The 23,298-nt window shown below is 37.3% G+C and overlaps 1 protein-coding gene across 1 annotated transcript in view; it reads right to left on the bottom strand.

Moving 5' to 3' along the window:
* LOC122806635 (cholesterol transporter ABCA5-like) overlaps nt 1-23,298 on the bottom strand; it is a 1,155,982-nt gene that overhangs the window by 968,116 nt on the left and 164,568 nt on the right. The window contains exon 7 of the mRNA XM_044077221.1: nt 13,196-13,397. Coding sequence (XP_043933156.1) covers nt 13,196-13,397 — 202 coding nt within the window. The remainder of the gene's footprint in view (nt 1-13,195; nt 13,398-23,298) is intronic.

Genomic DNA, 23,298 nt, shown 5'->3' with positions numbered 1-23,298 from the left:
TATTGACTGTGACAGATTTAAAACCTGTGGTATTTGGACTATAATTAATTTCCTCAAGAAATATTTAAGGAAATAAATATGAATATGGTGGTGTTTGGTTAGTATGAAGAAAGAAAAGGAGAGAAACTATAAATTAGATAAGCTATCAATTAGTATTATTTGCAATTTTTGGAATGTGAGATGTAAGGAGCTTTTGCATAATGAGATTAAGGATTAAAGTATTTTGATGAATACAATTAAAAATATATGTGGAATAAAAGGTGGGGTGGGTGACTGTAATATAGATTTTTCTTTTTTGATAATTTATTTGATGAGATGAATAGTATTTTGCTTTTTGAATTTAATATGTGATGTTTAAGGTGTAAATATATAAATATGTAGTGAAGTCCCTGCTCTCTTTGATTGCTGCTGTAGCATCTTTTATATCCATCTCAGCCACTATCAACTGAAGCAGATGGCAACTTGGTTTAACACCTTATTTGAAAGGTGATCTTCCAGCATCAAAGGCAAATGTTACTTAAATGCTACAATTGACATTTATTTATTTATTTATTTATTTATCTATCTATTTATTTATTTATTCAAGAATTTTTTTGATGACCATGAAAGTTTATCTAGATCACAAAAAAAAAATTAAAATTCAGCAGAGGACCAGGAAGTAAAGCTTCACAACAAAATAATACAGTAAAAACAGATAGAAAAACAAGTGATTGATATATAATGATAGCGACAACATTTAAGACATTGACAAAATCAATACAAACACAATTTGTTAGGTATAGACAAGTACAATTTGCATGATTGTCATATATACATTTGAAATGGTGGTTTGGGGAAAAAACATAAGGATATTTTCAGGAATATTCAGATTCTATTCAGTAAGATAGTAGATGCATTAATTTACTAATATGGGCAAGACCCCCTGCACTCCCCACACCCCCCGCTCCTTAAATATACCAACTCTGAGATCGCACTACAGTGTAGGAAACGGAAATCTTCCATTTCCACACTGTATTGCACTGAAGTGCGATCTCAGAGTTGGTATATTTAAGTAGCGGGGGGTGTGGGGGGTACAGGGTGGCTTGCCCCCCTGTCTACACCCTTTACTTTATGTTTCTGTGGTTTTATTTTTTTATTTAGACTTTCGATTATTTCGTAGATCGATCACTAGGTGTCGACCTATAGTGATTCGCTCTACAAAATTTTCGAAAATCTAATATAGACCCTACTAATATTACTTGTAAGTATAGCTGTAAATCAGTTGTGAAGGAGTGCAGTTAACAGTAGCATAAAAAAGTATGCAGTTTACAGTAGTAAGTATGAAGAATGGATATAGAGGAGAGATGCATGAAAACGTAGAGAAGGAAAGAAAGAGTAAGAGTGAAAGGACAGAGATGAAAAAATATAGTGGGGGGAGGGTGGATAAAGTGGCAGTAAAGGAGTTAGAGGCAGTGTGGTTATATTAGTAGAGAGAATTTAGTTAAAGAAAATAAGGAAGACGGGCAGTTTGTAAGGGTGATAGTACTATTAACATAGAAGAACTGGGCATATAGTAAAAAACTAATAGTGTGTAAGGAACTAGACTTATAAGAAAAGGCTAGAAGTGTAAAAGCAGTGTTATAACAGGTGGTAAGAGGTAGAAGAAGGATAAAAAACAAGGCTAAAGTCTAAGGGAAGGCTGTAAAGATGATTCCAGCGTTGTTATCTGGTATAAATGCACAGTGGCAGTTCCATTGATTTTGCTGGTGGGTTTTTAAATGGTATTTGAAGGAGTGTTGTGGAGATATTTCCTAAGGTCAGGAGGGAATGAATTCTAAATTTTAGATAGACAATTGGAGTAGGGGGCATGTCCAAAACAGTTATTAGACTTTTGTACGGTTGTCTTGGCTTTATTTTTTCAGTGTAAAGTTTGACTGGGTGTGTACCACTGCACAACAGCTATAGATGAAAGTTGATATTTTTAGATAGAGGATGGTATGTGCTGTTTTAAGATGAGTGAGTTTTAAGTAGCTGGATAACTCCAGCCACTTTGGTTGCTGAAGTGCACTGGTGGGACCTGTTTGGTTGGTTAGTTGCAAACCTGGTGATTTTGTTATAGCATTGTTCTATTCTGGTCAGCTGAAATCTTTGAAGGTTAGTGAAAATGAGGGATGGAGGGTTGTAGAGATATGAAGATATATTTTTTAAGTGTATTATTTGTGAGGAATGGTCTGGCCATGTATAGAAGACCATTTTTGTGCGTTTTATTAACAATGCTTATGGTATGTTGATTGAATTATAAGTTTTCTTCTATGGCAACACCTAGTAGTTTGATGGGGGTATGATTTCTATTTTGTATCACTGGATGATGTGATGGAAAAGGACTGTTTGTCTATTATGTGTGACTTGGAGGGGAACAGTAGCTTGGTTTTTCCGAGGTTTATTGGGAATTGCGAGGTTCAAAAGTGGGTTGCTATTGATGAGACAGTTTGTTGGCTGATTGAATGAAATTTGGACATTGGATAAGCACAGCAAATAAATGAAGAATCTTCAGTGTATTGTACCAGAGTTTATTTTTAGCTGCTATGTGTAGATCACTTATAAACCTATCAAAGGGTAAGGGGCTTAGAATGGATCCTTGGGGTACACTGAATGTAACTGGTTACAAAAAGAAGTTCTTCTATTTTACACTCTGGAAGTTGTCATATACATAGCTACAGAGCTAAGTAACACAACTAGTGCATAGAACTAGAGAAGAGAGTTCATCCAACATTAGTGAGCATGAGACACTGCTGAATGATTTAGATAAATTAAGGAACAGGAAAGTTGCCCGGTTTCCTTTGTTTGGTTTTACTAGATGGTATTTAGGAAGTTGAATAGTACAGAAGTGGTACTTTGGTAGGGACAGAAATCATACTAAGTGGGAGATAAGAAATTATTTGAGACCAGGTATTGGAGAAGCTGTGAGTGAATAGATTTTTCTTGTATTTTTGGTGGGAAGGGAGAACAGCCATGGGCATATAGTTTGATAGTTTCTTTGAGCCTCCACCTTTATGGAATGGAACTATGACTGTTTCCTGGTTGAAGCAATGTATGAATCTGTGATGTACCTATTAATACAAATCAGGATAGCATATGCTAGTGTAAGGAATGTGGTGGGATGAATCAGGTTGGAGTGGTTTGCCTGGTTGTAGTTACTTTTTTATGGAAGACCAAAATATTTGGGGATTGTTTTGTTAAGATATATTGTAGGTTATGGAAGTATGTTTTTTCTTATCAATATTTGTTTGAGATTTTGCCCTTTTCACACTTTTGTGGTTCTGTGACCAATGGCATTAGCATATATAAGTAAGGGTGGTGTGGGGGGCAAAGCTACTCCATGGGGGAGGCAGGGTAGCTTATCCCCCCCTGCAAAAACATGTCTTTGGGATATATTTCTTCTTGAGGAGGTTTTTGGTGAAATGGATTTTCAGTGAAATGGGCTCGACCAATTGAGTTCAGTGAAGTGAAGATGCAATTAAATGACATGCATCCATTTAGATATATACATATTTGTATATATCTACAGATGGGTCCCCGTCAGTTGATCGAACGTTTACTAGTTCGAAACATATATAGCCGAAACCATATGTTCGAAATTGTAAAAGTTCGATTGGACTGAATGGAGATCTCTGTACAGAGTTGAAGGGAAGATTTCCCATTTTCACAATGTAGTGCAATCTCGGAGTTGGTATATTTAAGTAAGGGGGTGCAGGGGGTGCAGGGGGACGTAGTCCCCCTCTGCTAGAGACATTTAGTTTTGTGGGTTTTTTTTGTTTTATGTGTTTTTACTTCAGTGTTCGAACGTTTATGCGTTCGAACATATGGTTTCGGCCATATGTTGTTCGAACTTGTAAAGGTTCGATCTACTGAAGTAGATCCCTACACATATATGTATATATGATATATATATATATATATATATATATATATATATATATATATATATATATATATATATTTGTAGATATACGTATACACATTCACACCCTCACAAAACACTTAACACAAAAAGAAGAGGGTGGAGAGGGATGAAGCAAGTATTGCAACGGTGATGCATTAGAACATGTGCTGTTATGGTGAGTTTACTTACACAACTATACTATGTTCAACATTAGATCACTGTTGTACTAGCCTAAGTTGTATGGATAGACTACCAGAGCTTTAAATTACAAGGAGGAGGAAAATATTTGAGAATCCATAAGCCCTTGGAGAATCATTCCAGCAAAACTTGTTCTGAACCTGGGAAATGTGTCCAGTTTGTAATGTTTTGTAAATGTATGCCCAGAGGACCAAGTTGTTTCTTCTAGAAAATTCTCAGAGTTCAACCCTTTTCAAAACTCCACAGAGGAAACTGAATCCCTAGTAAAGTGACCCCCTGACACTGCCCAGAAGAGACTGGTTATGCTGAGAATAGCAGAAGAAAACAGCATGAGAGAACTAAAGACGTCTGCTTTGACACTGTTTATCATTTTTATCTTTCCTTCATAAGAAATAAATAGCTGCTTGGCCTTTCAAAAGGATTTTAGTCTGTCCCAGTAGCATCTGATCTGCCTGTAGGCATCCAAAATATTCAGAATTATCCCTTGTTTTTAGACTTTGGCTAGAATACAGGGAGATTAGCAACTTGATTAAAAGTAAATTCTGAAACCACTTTAGGTATAAAAGAGGGATTTGCTCTGAAAGACAATCTTTCCTTGGGAAAATAAGGTAAAGTTGACACAATCAGAAATTGTAACTCATACACTTCTTGTAGAAGTCAGAGCAATGAGCAACACTGTTTTCCAAGTTAAGATCCTCAGCTCAACCTGATAACACTTCTTCCATTTAAACTAGCTTAGGTTTTTCAAATAGAAAAATGTTTTACTTGAGGCATAACAGAAAGGGGCTGGAACCTGAGGACAAACAAGTAGAGATGGCTGAAAGATGAACCTGGAAAGTAGAATAAGAAAGAGCAGGGGTCAATATTGCACTCAAATATTTTAGAACTGGAGGTATCCAGGCCTTAAAAAGAGTCAGGGTTCTTAGTATGGCACTGACTAGATAGGCTTTTCTACTTATATATATAAGATTTTTTAATACCAGTTTTTAGTCTTCTGTAGTACCTGATGCACATTCTAGGAAAAATGTTCCCTAAAGTTATTGAAACTATCATCCAGGCAGCCAGTTGAAGGAGTTTCAGGTTGCGGTGTATCAAACAACCCTCACTTTGTGTGAATAAATCCACCTTATGGAGAAGACTGTGGCAACTGCCCTTGGCCATTTTCAAAAGGAAAAAGCATCATTGCCTGTGTCAAAAGAGAGCCACCACAATTATCTTTGGGGAGTTCTTCAGGATCTTTAGAAGAACCCAGGATATCACTGGAAAGAGAAGAAAAGCATACAGAAATATTCTCATCCATGGGAATGAGAAAGCATTTGTCCTCCAGGCCTGCTTGCAAGGAATCCTGAAGTAGAAATTCTTTAACTGTCTGTTTTGAAAGGAAACTAACAAATCTATTTGAGGACCTTTCCCCATTGGATCAATTCCTGGAAGACCTTGGGAGTAATTTAGATTTGGGATCATCTGTCCTGGCTCCGCTCAGCTTGTCTGCAAAAAATATTTTGCTGTGACTGAATGCATGAAGACTGGAATGTCAAACTAAGCTGAGTTGGTACCTCACATGCATTTGTGTTAAGTCTGTAAAGAGGTGAAAATCTGGTATCTCCCTATATCACATCGCTGTGGTGTTGTCTGAGATTAAGGATGTCCTTGGAATGAAAGATGATTTAAGGCTTCTTGAGCATTTATTGCAACCATCATCTTACTGATATTTATGTACTTTTGTCTGTCTTGCTTGTTCCACAGACCCTGGAATTTTACCTCTTTGGATTCAGCTCCCAAGAAAGTCTAGGGTAGGCATTGTGAAAGACTGAGAAGGAGGAAGATAGAATAGGAGGCCTGGATTGAAAGACAACTGGTCCATCCAGAAGTGGCAACCTGGATTTAGAGACAACTGGTCCATTCACCAAAGTCACTCTAGTCTTAGAAACTCTAGTACCAGGATCTAAAAATATAGGTGGTATCAATGCTGGGACCAGACTGAGCTGAGTTATCACTGACGTTTTCTCATATGAAGTTTGGATAAAGATTCGTGATAATCAAAGCAAAGAAACCCAGAATCGTAAGATCTTCCCTGACAGATGTCATAAGTTCAAGATTTACAAATCTACTTTGTCCTGGGGAAGAAAAGCTCTTCTTAGGAATGTATCCAAGAGACAACCCAGAAACACTACCTTGTGTTAAGGAATGAAAGATAATTTATATAGGTAGACCTAGAAGTCCTCATTGAGCAGAAGTTCCTTGACATGTCAGGGAACTTGAAATTTGTAAATAGTCTACACATATAAGATAATTGTCCAAATATGGAAGTCTACACATATACAACAGTTGTCCAAGTATGGAAAGATGTGAATGCATCATCTGCAATGAGCAATTAATTATTGGAGCCAGACACTTTGTAAATACCCTTGGTGCAGAAGATAGACCAACGGGTACAACAGAGAACTGATAATGTAAGCCAGATGCAGAAAATCATAAAACAAGTCTGAATTTTCTGCAAATTGGTATGTGATAAAGTCTAATTTTGCCAAAAATATAAAAAGAGGTATGAGGGGTAACAATGTTTGTAGGGATAGCATCTTGAATTTGGGACTGAGAATGGAGAGGTCTAGAACTATAGACCTTTACAGAGATGTGACTTTGCTATGCAAAGTGTGGCTGTGAGTACCATAAGGAGTTAATGTAAATTAATCTTCCTCATCAAAAGCAAGTCAATTTACAACATTCTCTACAAAAGGTGCATCTCCAAGTTCCTTCTTTTTTGTGCACCAGAAGGATTCTTCAAAAATCCTTTCTATGTCTGATCTAATGCCACTGAGCCTCAGAGAAGCAACATTCTTTTTCCAAAACTGGAAAAAATATTGAAGTTTGGTTTGTGGAATTAGGAGGAGTCTCCTCAAAAGGAGGAAGGGACTCCCATTGGCATGTGTACCCTTTCTGGACTATTCTCAGAAACCATCTGTTGATTATCCTATGCCACTGAGGAAAACGTAGGCCTAGAAACTGGGACAGATTTAAAGTATTGGCAGGGTGGGAGGGGGAGACTTGAATGGCCAAGTAGTCATTCTCACTTTTTGGATGGTCTTTGGCTTGGGGAGTCCCCTTTCCTCCTCCTTTTTTGAGTCTCCTTGGCACTGTGGTTTAAAATTCTGTTTACCTGTATCCTGCTGAGACTATTTTGTTTTGTTTCTGAAAAAGTTCCTGAAATGGAAAGAAAGTTCTTGCTGAACTTAGAAAAATGCATTGAAATATTTACGCAATCTTTCCTATTTCATCAAATCATTTAGAGATCTCGGCAGCGGAAGAATCAAGCAGCACATTTTTGTCAATAGAAGAATGTGAAAGGTCAGCTATATAATATTCCACTAAGTTTTGAGAATTTAATCAAGTAAACCTTCTGGTGACTGATGCAGTAGCAGTTGCCCTGCATACAATATCAGCAGAATCTAAAGAGCACATTAAAGAGTGTTTGGTTAATTGAGAAGCAGAAACTATTAAGCAATTTATAGAATCTTTAACCTCTGAAGAATGAAGCCTAACAGTCAACATTCACATGCTCACAAAAGACGCCAGTAAAGTTTTTAACATGTGAGCCTGGCAGTTTAACATTCTGAAAGTTAAGGTAATAAAAGAATAAACTCTCTTCTCAAATCTATTAAATGTTTTCACTTTTCTATCAGAAGGAATGGGGTTAGGATTTACAATATGTTTGGCAGTACATGGTTTTGACAAGGAAATACTACAAGATCTGATATGAGATCAGAGAAAGATATATTTATGGCACTTTATATAACCTATCAGGCTTTTTAGGAGCAGAAGGTTGACTGTCAAACTTACTGGAGGCTCTTAAGAAAATATCCTCTTCTTCTTTTTTCAGCTTTTTCCCGTTTTAGGGGTCATCACAGCGGATCACCTGTCCACTCATGATTGGCAGTGGAGTTTTACGGTGTTGAGTTGCCAGCCCAGTGCCCAACTTTCCACAGAAGGCACAGACATGCATGCACTCACACCTAGGGCCAATTTAAAGTGGCCAATCCACCTACAGCATGTAATGCTGGTAAAAGAGGCGGAGCAGCTGCAGGCTAAGGATAATCCATTTTCAACAAATGATGATTCTTCTGCTGGGATCAAGGATATGATTCTGTACTTAGTGAAATAATTATCTCATTTAGTTATAATTCCAGAAAATATAACTCTTCTGGATGGAATTCTGAATGACTACTTTCTTCAAAATCAGAATATTCTGCTTTAGGACAATTCAGTGAAAAAATACTCCCCTTCCAGTCTCTGCTCTTCTGGCAGGGAAATTGTGTCAGAAAGGATGACATTCTTTGAAGCAACAAGATTTAAAATATTAAAGCCTTGAAACGCTTGATATAATCCTTTAGCAAAATGCAATAAGTTCTCTGTGTACAAAGTCAGAGAAACAGAATAAGCCATATGTTTATATTTTCCTTTTGTTTTCCTAGGAGACTCCATGGCAAAAGACTGACTCATGGCACGGGCACTGGTCCAGGAATCAGGCACCTTAGTCCAATTGTGCAGTAAGACTTTGTCTGCTAAATCCACTGAGAACAACAAGGGTTGTTTTCACAAACAGATGCAGATGTGTGCAACTCCTGGGCCTTAATGACTTACTGAAGAGCTATACCAGTGGAGATGCGAAACAATGATGAAAGGTCTACGGAGGCAGGTCTGGCCACAACAGAATAACCAGCTGGTGGCTGAAGCAGCAAAAAGGCCAACCTAACTCTCAAAATACCCAAGACATTTTCTTCTTCCTGCAGAAAGGGGAGAGAAGAACAAAAGAGCTGGATAATTGTTCCATGATTATTCAGAAAAAGAGTCTTGTAAAGGGAAGTGGAGCTTGAGTTGTTAAAATTTTGAGGTAAAAATTTAGGGACAACTATCAAAACTAAAACTTTCAGTCCCTATAAATAGGTATTTACACTAAAAAATCAAAAATGACTTTTTACACAGATTGCCCACAAAAGCATTAACAAAGGAAAAAGCTTTAAATTTATTGTCAGTCCATAAAAAAAAATATCTACCATAAGCAATTTTCTATAGAAACAACACATTTTTTTTCATAAAACTATAAGTGGAATGTTTCTGCTAGAAAGGTGATTATCTGCCCAACAGTAAAGGAGCTCTAGCCATCAATTCTACAAAGCCTTGAAGGAGAGCATACTTTGGCAGTTAGTAAGTTCTGAAGCACTGGTGCTCTAATCACTGATTTATGAAGTTATCCTTGAGTTCCACTGCAACTGGGACATGTGGAAGTTGCCATAAAGCTTTAAAAATTGGCTGGTGGGCTAATACTTAGCAGGGTATAGCCCATGCAGCATAGGGTCCTGGAACTGTGATTTAATGTTGAACATCTTTAAGGAGGAGGTGCTAGTGTTATTGATGTAGTAGAGGGCATTACTTGGTATGTTAGCTGTTGGGCCAGGGTTAGGGTGAATGTCTGCATGTTTGTATATATGAGCATAGAGGAGTACTATGAAATTTAATATAAACTTGTCTGCATTTGTTCTGCTAGACTGGGTTGGGAGAGGTTTGGTACATACAAAGATAGGTTTCAGGACGTGCATGATAGTGTTATATAAGGTAGTGGCAACTGTGTGAAATTTTTTAGGAATTGTGTGTGTGCTGGCAGAGGAATATGGGTCAGAATTTATTTGTTGTTGGAGTAAGGTGGGTAAGGGTAAGTAAGATGTCTGAAGTAGAAGCATTTTGAATAAAAGGAGAAAAGATGATTTTTAAGTGTGTTAGGGTGTATAGAGTATGACAGATGGTGGGAAATTCTGTTATGGGGAAGTTAAGGGGAGGAAGATAATAACATATTATAGTAGCCATGAGGATAAAAATAGTGAGCTAAAAGAAGTAGAAAGGCACATCAGTCTTAGCTTGATTAATCGATGATAAGAAGATCTAAGATTTTAACTGAATATTTGTGGAGGTGGAGAAATTCATAAGTGGTGGACAGGATATGCCTATTCAGGTATAAAAGTAGTTTCAGGTGGGTGGGATATTTGGGGTAGGGTATGGGGAGTGGAGGATGGGCCAACACAGTCCACTGAAGATGTGACTTTGAGGAGAAAGAATAAGTCTATTTTAGGTACCACTTATTGTGGGCAAAAGGCTTGGTTAATGAGGGATCTTGTAGCTAAGTTAAGTAATTGTTACCTTAATGTACAATCTTAATTTATAATAAAATCAGATAAAAATCTGCAGTAAGTTTATATAACTTATGCCCTAGGCAGTAGATTACCAGTGAGCACCTTCCCTACAAATCATCTGTCCCTAAACAGAATATCTCAAGCTTTTACTGCACAGCATGCACCAGCTTTCCCTGGTAGTTACTGTTCTCTTTTGGGAAGATACAGTAGTGGGTTTTCTTTTGACTGTCCTTCTTTAGGGATTTCATAGAGAATGAAGCATCAAAGATGGGCAGTCTGTACCACTAATTATCATCAGGACAGGAGCATGGCATCCTTGATTAACTGTAATAAAAAGGGATGGAAACAGGTACTGGAAGCACATGTGAGGGGATGTTGCAGAAATGGCACCCACTGTGCTGCACACCGCAATTAATGTAAATAAAATGCAAAATAATCTTAATATGCAGTGGACTGGAAGTACTGTCAACTAAATATAAAATAATTGTATTAATTAATTAATTAATTAATTAATTAATTAATTAATTAACTAAGCAAGTGGTAGTAACTGTGGTATTTTTAAATGTCAAGAAAATATAAAAATCTTTTCGCAAGAAAAAATGGGGCATGCATCCTGGAGCAGCTAACAAAGCTGATAGTTGTCTGAAGCTATGTGTAGAAAAGTATGGTGAATGCAAACAGAATGAGATGCAGAAGCAAAACTAAATAAGTAAGTGCATAGAGCAGGTTAAACAGAAGAGAACTACAGATGGGTGGGTTTAACGGAAGCAGTGTTAAAACACAGGGAGAAAGAAAGGGAACGGTCAAAGAGGATCAATCTCAGCAAGCATGAAATGTAGCATGGCTATAGTATTAAAAGGAGATGAAGGAATGAGATGGTAAAATGGTTTCAGAAACTCTTCCGCCAAAGTACACAACTGGAAGGCAGTATAATAGCAAAAATAATGAAAGTTAATGATTTGGCAGTTGAACTGAGAAAGAATTAAAAGAATAGAAGCAGTGGAATCAAACATAATGAAACAGAGGAAACAGAGTGTTAGCAGGGTTAAACTACAGAGATGTGGCTTTGTTATAGAAAGTTTGGCTTGGGATACCATAATGGGTGAAGGTAAATTAATCTTCCAAATCAATCTGCAGTATTTTCTACTAAATAGATTCATCTTTACAAAGCAGTACAATGTTTCATTAGCATTTAAGATGAAATGTTAGTTAGCATATTTTTCTTTTAGCAGTGGTAAGATACTAATATGACATGCAATCGCATCCAGTAGGAGAAAGTAAACCCTCATATAGATTTATGCAAGCAAGCAGCTCCTATTAGTATAGATCAAGAACTGCATATATAGCAATGATAGTGGCAAGTTAAGAACATCACCCCCCCCTAAACAATAGACCTCAGTAACTAAGTTCACCATTGTTCCCACCAGTAGGACAGTATAAATGTTTGGTAGCAAGTAAGAGCACAGTGAATACTCTCTAAATAATCACTATATGTGCATGGTCATAAATAGCTAATTTCAGGTGAAGGCATATTAAAATACCATACCAGAGATCCAATGTACAGAGAAGGTGGTCTAGCTCTGTGGGGAGAATGTTAGGGGCAGGGACTTTGAATTGACTAGCACCAATATGGGTAATTTCACCCACATAAACAGAAGGGGGAAAATCAGAGGCAAGCCCAACACAGTTTACTGAAGATGAGAATTTGAGGAGATAAAAAACAGGCATAATTTATTGTGGAGAGGAAGGCTGTGTACTAAGGGATCCCGGAGCTAACTCACTTGAAATATGATTGTGCCCGTTAAATACATCTTTAATCTATAATATCAAGAGCAGCGATCTGTAGTGAGTTTTAAATGAGGAAAAAAATAAAAGAACATCTAAAGAAATGCTGGCCTGGCAAATAGACTACCAGCAACTATCTTCCCTAAATTTCATCTAGCCCGAAACAGAATATCTCTGGCTTTTACTATACAATTATATACCACTATTCCCTGGTACCTATTTCTTCTTTTTTGGGAAGATACGGGAGTAAGTTTTAACTGTCCTTCTGTAAGGATGCTCTGGAAGCAGAAGATTCAAAGGCAGGCTGTGCTATACCACTAATTATAACCAGAAAAGGAGCATGTAATCATTAATAAATCATTGTTTTACAGAGGATAGGGCAGTGTGTTTCTTTTAATTGTCCTTCTGTAGAGTTTAAGTGGAGGCATAAGGATCAAAGGGGGGCAATCTGTACCATTAACTATCACAAGAATAGGAGCATGAGTTCCTTGATTAACATTCTCTTTTGAGAAGATTCAGGGGTGACTTCTGTTTTAACTTCTTTTAGTTGGGTTTCCACTCTGACAGCAGTCTGAAAGGCAAGCAGTCCCCACTACTAATTATCACCAGAACAGGAGTGTGGCCTTCGTGAATAATCTTCTCTTTTGGGAAGATAAGATATTGGGTTTTCTTTTAACTTCTTTCTGCAGGGTTTTTGTATAAGCTGAAGATTCCAAGGCAACAGCCTCTGCTATTAATTACACCAGAGCGGGAGCATGACCTCCTTGATGGACAGAGATCTGAAGTTCAGGGAATGTTGTCTAGCTATGTGGAGAGAATGCTGGAGAAGGGTGAAAACTTAGAATTGTTTGATATTAATATGCTGTTTACCTTTATGTCATTAAAACCCAGAAACATGAGTATGCTTTATGTATCTGCAAATAGGATTTTGAACTTCATCTGGAGCTAGTAACAGTATATGTTTCAAAGTAAATGTATTCCTCTTCACAAAGTAAAAAAAAAAATAAAGTTTTCATCACTTACATGTCCATCAGCTTCTTTCTTTCTTTTTCAGACTGTAAATATACTTTTCTTTTCAAACTAACAAGATAAAGTATGCATCACTTACACATTCCTCAGCTTCTTTCTTTCGTGTTTCAGGTTTAACCAGTGTAATTTTGCAATAGCACAAACTTGCTGCCTCCAGAGCGCCATACCAGTTACAGCTGAAATGTTGCTTTCAGAAAATGACAAAAGACCTTCCTGTAGGTCATCTTGGCAGCCGCCATGTTTTTCTTCCTCCAGCTGCTCTTGGTTAAAGACACTATAATCTGCAAAGAGCAGAGTTCTTTTGATCAAATTATTCTTCTTCCATTTACTTGTGCATAACAATGGTTTGTTTTAAAGTGCTAACAAAGTATTTTTAAAGGTCTACTTTATTCCCAATAAAACATTCAATGCAATTCAGTTACCTGGAGGCAGCATTATTAGATGATGCTTCCAGTTTGAAAAAAAGGTTAGTGGTCAAGGTGAAGGCTGATCTCTTGAAACATATTCAAGGGTATATAGGGTAATTAATTCAGCATGTCAGCACAACTTAGATGGTTAAATATGCTTGCAGTGCACAACAGAGCTAACCTATTTTACTGCAAAAATGTACTGTACATGATTCTCCCAAGATTTACTCAAAATAAAACATAACAGTTAGGAAAATAAACCTGGCAAAGGAACAATGGAGCTTGCATCTTGTCTCTGTTAGTCTCAACTTTGACATATCAAGCAATACTATTCTAGTTTTGCTGTATAACACAAAAGTTTAAAAGTATAAGCTACTAATGAGCATCCTCCAGTAGTCTTGGGCTTAACTCCTTTACTTTCCACTTAGAATGTCAATATGCTGGTAGCCCAGGTACATAAAAGGCTGCAGTGTGTTTTTGATGCCAAGCGCATTGATGAAGAACTTTATAATTTTTTGAAAAAGGATGATGTTGTTATACCCATTTTTAAAGCTCTTCCGAAAATTCATAAGAGTTTAATAGACCCACCTCTTCGCCCCATTGTGTCAGGCAGAGGATGGGTCACAGAAAATATATCGATTTGGTTAGATTTCACTCTCAAACCACATTTAGCTAATATTAAAGAAGTAATTAGGGACACAGGGCAATTTTTGATTACCTTGGGTGCCGTACAGCTCAATGTGAGCAGTTCTTACTTGATGGCTACAATTGATATACAGAGTTTGTTCACTGTCATCAGTAATGAATATGGTACTATGGCCATACAAACCTTATTACAAGAAATGGGGATTGATCATGTTAAGATTGGTGTTATAATAGATATGCTTAACTTAGTACTAGAGAACAATGTTTTCCTAGGTCTAAATAACACTTATAGGCAGGCGCAGGGGGTAGCCATGGGCACCCCCTGTGCAAATACATATGCCAATCTGGTCCTTTCCTATTGGGAAAGAAGATTTATTTTGGCTAATAATGATTGGTGTCGATATATATCCCTTTATAGGCGCTTTGTAGATGACATTTTTATTTTGTGGAATGGAAATGAAGAACAATTTGCTGATTTGTTTTGCATTTATGAATTCCACCACCTCCTTCTTACGTTTTACAGTTAACAGTTCTAGGAAGGAGATAGATTTTTTAGATATACATTTAGAACAAGGTAGTGATGGCTTCTCCACATGTCTCCACAGGAAGGACTGTTGGAGAAATACCCTGCTTAGTTTTGATAGCATGCACCCCAGATTTACCTTCCCGAATATCATAAAAGGACAGGTCACTAGGGTGTCCAGGATTTGTACAGATGAAACACTTTTTGAGGCTGAGGTTGAACAACTTAAGGATATGTTCAATGAGAGAGGCTATAATGCACATACGACACAAAAAATTATCAATGATAACAAGAAACATAGAAAAGACAGGTTAGCTCCATGGTTATGCCTGAAAAAAGGACAAGAGTCTCGGTATACACAGGTTAAGAATATGAGTCAAAAACCACAAATTATGTTTACATACAGTAATAATATTCGTGGGATCTGTGATATTGTTAGAAGTAATTGGAACATCTTGACCACTGATGAGAAACTTCACCCCATAGTGGGGATATGTCCCAAATTTGGCTTTAGAAGGAATAGGAGTCTAAAGGATATTTTATCTACTGAGAAGTACCCTGAGACTAAACATTTCAAAATAAAAATGGGGACGGTTCCTTGTGGGCTTTGTAAAGCTTGTGCTTTTGTCAATAAGTCTACCAGCTTTATTCATCCAATTACTGGTAAGATGTTTGAGTTCAAAGCAAGAGCCACCTGTAGAACCACTGACATTGTTTATATAGCAGAATGACAACATTGTACAAGTTTTTATGTTGGTAAAACCAACTGTATGTTCAAAATTAGGATTTTACAGCATTTGTCAGCTATCAGGAATGCAGATATACATAATGCCCTCTATAGGCATATAGAGAAAAATATACAACACAGTTTTAAATTTAGAGCTATTGTTAATATTAAGACAAACAGTAGAGGGGGCAGTACTAGGAACAGAACTGAGTTGGAAGAGGCAAAATGGATAATAGAGCTCATGGCTCATAGATCACCTGGTCTCAATGAGATGGTTCCCATGAAACCCGCCCTGAGAAATAGGCGGGTGTTTTATTGAGTTCTGATTGGTTGTTCTAAATTAAAATTTTATGCTGGAATGTTGAGCAGGTATCTGAAGAAGGGTTACACCCGAAAGCGCTCTGATTTGTGATTTTTGCCTGCCTTTTTATACTTTGATTTTATTAAACAGTTGAATATCCTAGCAGTGTTCTGTGACGTTTTTCTCGTTTTGTATTTGATTCATTGGCGTTTCACAGAACTTTGGTAAGGTGCTTGATCTTTTTTGACTGTCCGTTTGCTTATGTATAGCACCTTACATGCTATGGAGATGAGTACCAACAACATTGCTGTAAATATGTCCACTACAGTGGAAGAAAGGATGATTACCTCTAAACATCGACGTACAAGGAATTTAGCATCTACTGTTAATCCTTTATTAAGTTTGGACTTTCATGTGCAAACCAATGGTTATATCCAAAATTCTGTTCCGGTGAGTGTTGATCAAAATTTTGACACTATGTTAAGAGATCTGAGTTACAAAGTTGGCAGACTGCAGCGACTACAATGGCAGAAGTATCATTTTGAAGCTTGTATAGCCTTTGGTATTGTACCAAGAGGCATGAGGGTTCTCTGCATGCCAACGCAGGGAGAAAGATATCCAGAACTACTAGCCAAATGGCAATTAATTAACATTAATACGGGCTTTAAATACATGGAGCTACTTACAGATTTTTTTCAGCCAGAAGCTGATAAGTTAAAGAAAGAAATAGAGCAATTGCAATCTAAACTTCAGATTGATTTTAAAGGGGACAGTTATGTTAGTAGATTAGAACAATTGTATTCTACGATGTCGGATAATGATGACAAACTTAAGATGCATAAAATAAATAAGCTCAGAAGGGACTATGATGATTTTACTCGTGGCAATATCTTTGTTTGGCCGAAGGAACGACATGGACGCAATGAACATCATTCTACGCTTACATGCGTCACAGAACCGGCTCCCAGGAGCTCCTACGTTGTATGCCAGACTGGAAACCATGTTCATGATAATGAAGGAACGGTGAGAGAGTTTTCAGAGCCACCGCAAAAAACATCTTCAAGCTCTGACCAGAATTTAGTTAATGTTTCAGCGATTGTTCACGCAGAGGAACAATCCACTCCTAATGGGTCATCACTTTCTGATTTGGGACGTTTTGTATCTGTAAGTGCTGCTATATCGGAGGATGTGCCTATGCCAGTAATATCTGATATGACAACAGAACATGATTTTGTGCGCCAAGGAGCTAGAAGAAAGGAAACGCAGGAAAAGCAGCGTTTTTTGGCGCAGATTCCAGCACCTGTGAAGAAGGGTGAGTGGAAGAGGTCGTTGAGCGAGGGAAGAGGGACCAAGAAACGTCGAGTTTTAGAATGACTGGTAATGATAGTAATATTGTTTATAACCTTTCTGGCCATACCTTATCGGAGAATGAACTTTACATTTTGAACAAGGGTTTAACTTTTGTTCCTAGCAATGAATGTGTTTATAACGATGTCATCATGGATTTGATGTTTTTTTGTAGGAATGTAGCCTTGCAACAAATGTTTGGTAACAAAAATGGTATCTCAGTGGGGTTAAGACAACCAAGTAGTTTCGTTCCTCCTTTTATGGCTTCTATGCATACATTTATCAAATGTTGTGAGCATGATATTTTACAGTTTTTATGTACTGATAAGATGAAGAAGTTTCACAATTTAACAATGAGTCAACGCAAAGCTCTACATGATTTAGGTAATAACAACATGATTGTCATAAAACAAGCTGATAAAGGAGGGGCAGTGGTGGTGTTGGATGCTTTGTTTTATCATAATAAGGTTGAACATTTGTTATCAGACATTCACACTTACCTACCAATTAATCCATTACAAGTCAATATGCTGGTAGCCCAGGTACATAAGAGGCTGCAGTGTGTTTTTGATGCCAAGCGCATTGATGAAGAACTTTATAATTTTTTGAAGAAGGATGATGTTGTTATACCCATTTTTAAAGCTCTTCCGAAAATTCATAAGAGTTTAATAGACCCACCTCTTCGCCCCATTGTGTCAGGCAGAGGATGGGTCACAGAAAATATATCGATTTGGTTAGATTTCAATCTCAAACCACATTTAGCTAATATTGAAGAAGTAATTAGGGACACAAGGCAATTTTTGATTACCTTGGGTGCCGTACAGCTCAATGTGAGCAGTTCTTACTTGATGGCTACAATTGATATACAGAGTTTGTTCACTGTCATCAGTAATGAATATGGTACTATGGCCATACAAACCTTATTACAAGAAATGGGGATTGATCATGTTAAGATTGGTGTTATAATAGATATGCTTAACTTAGTACTAGAGAACAATGTTTTCCTAGGTCTAAATAATACTTATAGGCAGGCGCAGGGGGTAGCCATGGGCACCCCCTGTGCAAATACATATGCCAATCTGGTCCTTTCCTATTGGGAAAGAAGATTTATTTTGGCTAATAATGATTGGTGTCGATATATATCCCTTTATAGGCGCTTTGTAGATGACATTTTTATTTTGTGGAATGGAAATGAAGAACAATTTGCTGATTTTTTGCATTTATGAATTCCACCACCTCCTTCTTACGTTTTACAGTTAACAGTTCTAGGAAGGAGACAGATTTTTTAGATATACATTTAGAACAAGGTAGTGATGGCTTCTCCACATGTCTCCACAGGAAGGACTGTTGGAGAAATACCCTGCTTAGTTTTGATAGCATGCACCCCAGATTTACCTTCCCGAATATCATAAAAGGACAGGTCACTAGGGTGTCCAGGATTTGTACAGATGAAACACTTTTTGAGGCTGAGGTTGAACAACTTAAGGATATGTTCAATGAGAGAGGCTATAATGCACAAACGACACAAAAAATTATCAATGATAACAAGAAACAGAAAAGACAGGTTAGCTCCATGGTTATGCCTGAAAAAAGGACAAGAGTCTCGGTATACACAGGTTAAGAATATGAGTCAAAAACCACAAATTATGTTTACATACAGTAATAATATTCGTGGGATCTGTGATATTGTTAGAAGTAATTGGAACATCTTGACTACTGATGAGAACTTTCACCCCATAGTGGGGATATATTCCAAATTTGGCTTTAGAAGGAATAGGAGTCTAAAGGATATTTTATCTACTGAGAAGTACCCTGCGACTAAACATTTCAAAATAAAAATGGGGACGGTTCCTTGTGGGCTTTGTAAAGCTTGTGCTTTTGTCAATAAGTCTACCAGCTTTATTCATCCAATTACTGGTAAGATTTTTGAGTTCAAAGCAAGAGCCACCTGTAGAACCACTGACATTGTTTATATAGCAGAATGCCAACATTGTACAAGTTTTTATGTTGGTAAAACCAACTGTATGTTCAAAATTAGGAGTTTACAGCATTTGTCAGCTATCAGGAATGCAGATATACATAATGCCCTCTATAGGCATATAGAGAAAAATATACAACACAGTTTTAAATTTAGAGCTATTGTTAATATTAAGACAAACAGTACAGGGGGCAATACTAGGAACAGAACTGAGTTGGAAGAGGCAAAATGGATAATAGAGCTCATGGCTCATAGATCACCTGGTCTCAATGAGATGGTTCCCATGAAACCCGCCCTGAGAAATAAGCGGGTGTTTTATTGAGTTCTGATTGGTTGTTCTAGATTTAAATTTTATGCTGGAATGTTGAGCAGGTATCTGAAGAAGGGTTACACCCGAAAGTGCTCTGATTTGTGATTTTTGCCTGCCTTTTTATACTTTGATTTTATTAAACAGTTGAATATCCTAGCAGTGTTCTGTGACGTTTTTTTCGTTTTGTATTTGATTCATTGGCGTTTCACAGAACTTTGGTAAGGTGCTCGATCTTTTTTGACTGAAAGGAACAATGGAGCTTGCATCTTGTCTCTGTTAGTCTCAACTCTGACATATCAAGCAATACTATTCTAGTTTTGCTGTATAACACAAAAGTTTAAAAGTATAAGCTACTAATGAGCATCCTCCAGTAGTCTTGGGCTTAACTCCTTTACTTTCCACTTAGAATGTGGAGACCTGTCGCTCATCTAGTCAGGATGAAATAGACGAGCATTGTGGGTTCTGTTCAAGCAGCTTTATTATGTACAAACACAGCAGAAATGTGGCTAAGTAACTTTAACTTATAAACAAACTAGCTGTCATACACATACATGTTCACACTCTGGCTGCACTCTCAAAATGGCACTGAAGCTAGCACATGCTTGCTATTTATATGCGTGTGCTGTCCTTGGAAATGCTTCTTAAAGGCACAGCTCACTATTCTGCATCCTCCCTGTTTGAGAAATGAGTTGTGCATTATTGACGACATTGATTAACATGCAATTAATACAAATGATTCTTTATCATGCAATTATACATAACTAGATACATATATACAATTACGTCCAGGTTGCTGTGTATTTCACACTGGGTTTGGAAGTACGACCAAATCGTGTGATATAGAAATTAGAATTAGGTTTAGCAACTGGGATTGTCTCTGCTGAATGTTCAACCTTAGGAACATCAGGAACATCATCAGAAATGGAAGCAGAAGTTAAGACGTTCTGCAACAGGAACGTTTTCTGGATTGCTCTGAGAGCTAGAGTCTGCATCACAGGAACAATGCTGCAATATCGGTTATTATACAGCAAGATGATGTCTGGGATTTCTGCTGTACTGCACACCTTTTGATTTCAAAAAGTGGAATCTCAGATCTGCACATACACTTGTTACTTGACCAACCTGGTCAAAACCTTTCGCTGTTTGTATCCTCACTGTCTCTCCTTCTTTCAATGGATGAAGAAATCTGCTTGATTTGTCATAACTGGACTTGTGGAAAGAATGCTTTCTGAATAATTGGGCTTTGATTGCTTTGTTATTTTTAGCTTTAGGCCTCAACAAACTGGAACTGATAGGCAATGTTGTTCTGGTTTGCCTAGACAGAAGTCTCTGAGCAGGCAAGCCGTGTATATCATCACTGGGCATGTTTCTGAGACTGAGTAAATTCAAAAAGACATCAGTATTATCACGCTTTGACTTCTCTAGTAATTGCTTTGCACTCTGCCCTGCACGTTCAGCTAGTCCATTTAACTGTGGATGTTCTGGACTGCTAGTAACATGTACAAAGTCCCATTCTCTTGCACATTTCTGAAACAACTGACTAGTAAATTGGGTACCATTGTCAGCGATAAGCTTATGTGGATTTCCATGGACTGAGAAATGACTTTTCAACTTGGTAATAACAGTGGTGGACTTTAGGTTAGGTAGTAAATCAATCTCAAACCAGTTCAAATAAGAGTCTACCAACACTAAATAATGCTGATTGTTTCACTCAAATATGTCAGTGGCTACTGTTGACCAAGGTAGTTCAGGAACTTGACTTAGCTGAAGTGGTTCTTTTTGCAAATGTGGTTCAGTACTATTGCATACTTAACAAGAAGAAAGTACTTTATCAATGTCTTAAAGTACTTTATCAGTGTCTTTTGCTAGAGAAGGCCAAAATACTAATCCTCTCACCCTTCTTTTAGTAGCTTCGGAACCTGGATGACCACGATGCAAAATCTGGATATACTCTTTCTGTAAGGAAGCAAGAACAACAATTTTAGGACCTTTAAAAATAATGCCATCTTCTTCAACATCTCATCTCTGTAAGGAAAATAAGTTTGCACTTCAGGGGGTTCACTAGATTGCTTTGACGCCCATCCAACATTAATGTAGTGGTTGACATTCTGCAAAATTGAATTAGTCTTTGTATGATCTCTCAGCTCATCAAGTCTACTGGTAGAAAAATTATGCATTTCCATGACATCAAAGTCAAAATTATCTGTGTCAAGCTGTTCCATTGTATTTCTTGGTGATCTGGATAAAGTATCAGACAGATAAAAAAGTTTTCCTTTAGTACAGACCATTTTGAAGTTTTACTTCTACAATTTGAGCATCATTCTTTGTAATCTTAATGGAGCTGACTGTATAGGCTTCTTTAAAATAGTAACTAGAGGTTTATGATCAGTTTCAATCTGAATATCTCGACCATAAATATAATCATGAAACCTGGAACATGCAAATACTATTGCCAAACGATCTTTCTCGATTTGAGCATACTGCATTTCATTTTGTGTCAGAGTTATAGATGTATACAGTGCTGGTCTGCCTTCTTGAAGAATAACTGCACAAGACCAAATTTTGAATAATTGCAGAAAAGAGTTATTGGTTTATTGATATAGTATCTTAATGTAGGTGGGGTGGCAATTTTCTGCTTAAAGTCTTCAATTGCTTTATGGTGCTGTTCTAACCAAGACCATGTAAAATTTTTTATGTGTTAGCTCTCTCAAAGGCACTGTCAACTCACTGAAGTCTTGTATAAACGTGCATAAATAATTGACCATACTAAGAAAACGTTGTAGATCTGGTGCTGGCATCTCAAGAATGGCTGCTTGCTTGGATGGGTCTGGTTTCAAGCCAATGCTAGTAAACAAATGGCCTACATATGTAAGTTCTGGTAGTCTGAATTTGCACTATGTGCTCTGTCTAGAACTCTCAAGGTTTCTGTCATGCTCTGCTTCATCATTGCCTCTGACCAATAAATCATCTACTATTATGGCACAAGGATAACCTGACAATTTGCTCCATTGCACGCTGAAAGACTTCACTTGTAGAATGTATTCCAAATGGCAACCTGAGGAATTGATATCTTCCAAATGGGGTACTGAATGTAGTCAGTAATGAAGATGTTGTAATAGTGTGAGGCTTACTTGATTTGCAACACTTTTGAAAATAGTTCCAATTTTTACACTCTTGGCATTGCTGACCAAAGGCTAAGCACTTTTCTCTTTTAGACTCATGGTTGGCACCACAATTATGACAGTTAACAATAAAGCTTGATTTGGGCTTTGCTGATTCACCTTTGTACTGCACTGAGCATGCTCTCTTTACAGAGCTAGTCTTGGAACTTGCTAGAAGACTATGGGAGCTTGCAGGAAAACCCACAGGGGCTGCATCTGCCATTTGCCTAGGCCTGCTTCTGCTAGTCACATGTTGCATACTGTCCACATTTGCTCTGGAGCCTGCTGAAACCATGCTCTTATCACTTGCAAGCATATTTGTGTGTCTTTCTGTAACTTCATGGATTTGACAAATCAAAATAGCTTTGCTCAGTGTTTAATCACTGTCACAAAGTAAAATATTGTGCACTGCAGCACTATTAATACCACACTCAAGCTTGCCCTTTATTAACTCATCTTTAAAAATCACCAAATTTGCACATTTTAGCTTTGTTTCTCAGGTCAGTAATACAAGCTGAAAAAGTTTCTCCTTGCTTTTGATCTCTTGTGTAAAACAAAACCTCTCTAATGTAACATTAATCTGGGGATTGCACATTTCTCTAAATTTGCTCTTCAAACACTCAGGGTCTTGATTCAACTTGTATAACAATATGACAATTTTCTCCTTCACCTTCATATACTGCTGGTGCATATACAAATGAATGATCTCTTTCAATGACCTCTGACCCAGCTAGGTTTAACAAAATGAATGCCCTGGTGCATGTATCTTTGTCAGAATAAGCT

The sequence above is a fragment of the Protopterus annectens genome, chromosome 7.part0 (assembly GCF_019279795.1).
Source record: "Protopterus annectens isolate FY-2018-M chromosome 7.part0, PAN1.0, whole genome shotgun sequence".
Classification (NCBI taxonomy): domain Eukaryota; kingdom Metazoa; phylum Chordata; order Ceratodontiformes; family Protopteridae; genus Protopterus; species Protopterus annectens.
The sequence above is the reverse complement of the archived record's forward strand: the minus strand, read 5'-3'. Positions and strand labels throughout refer to the sequence as shown.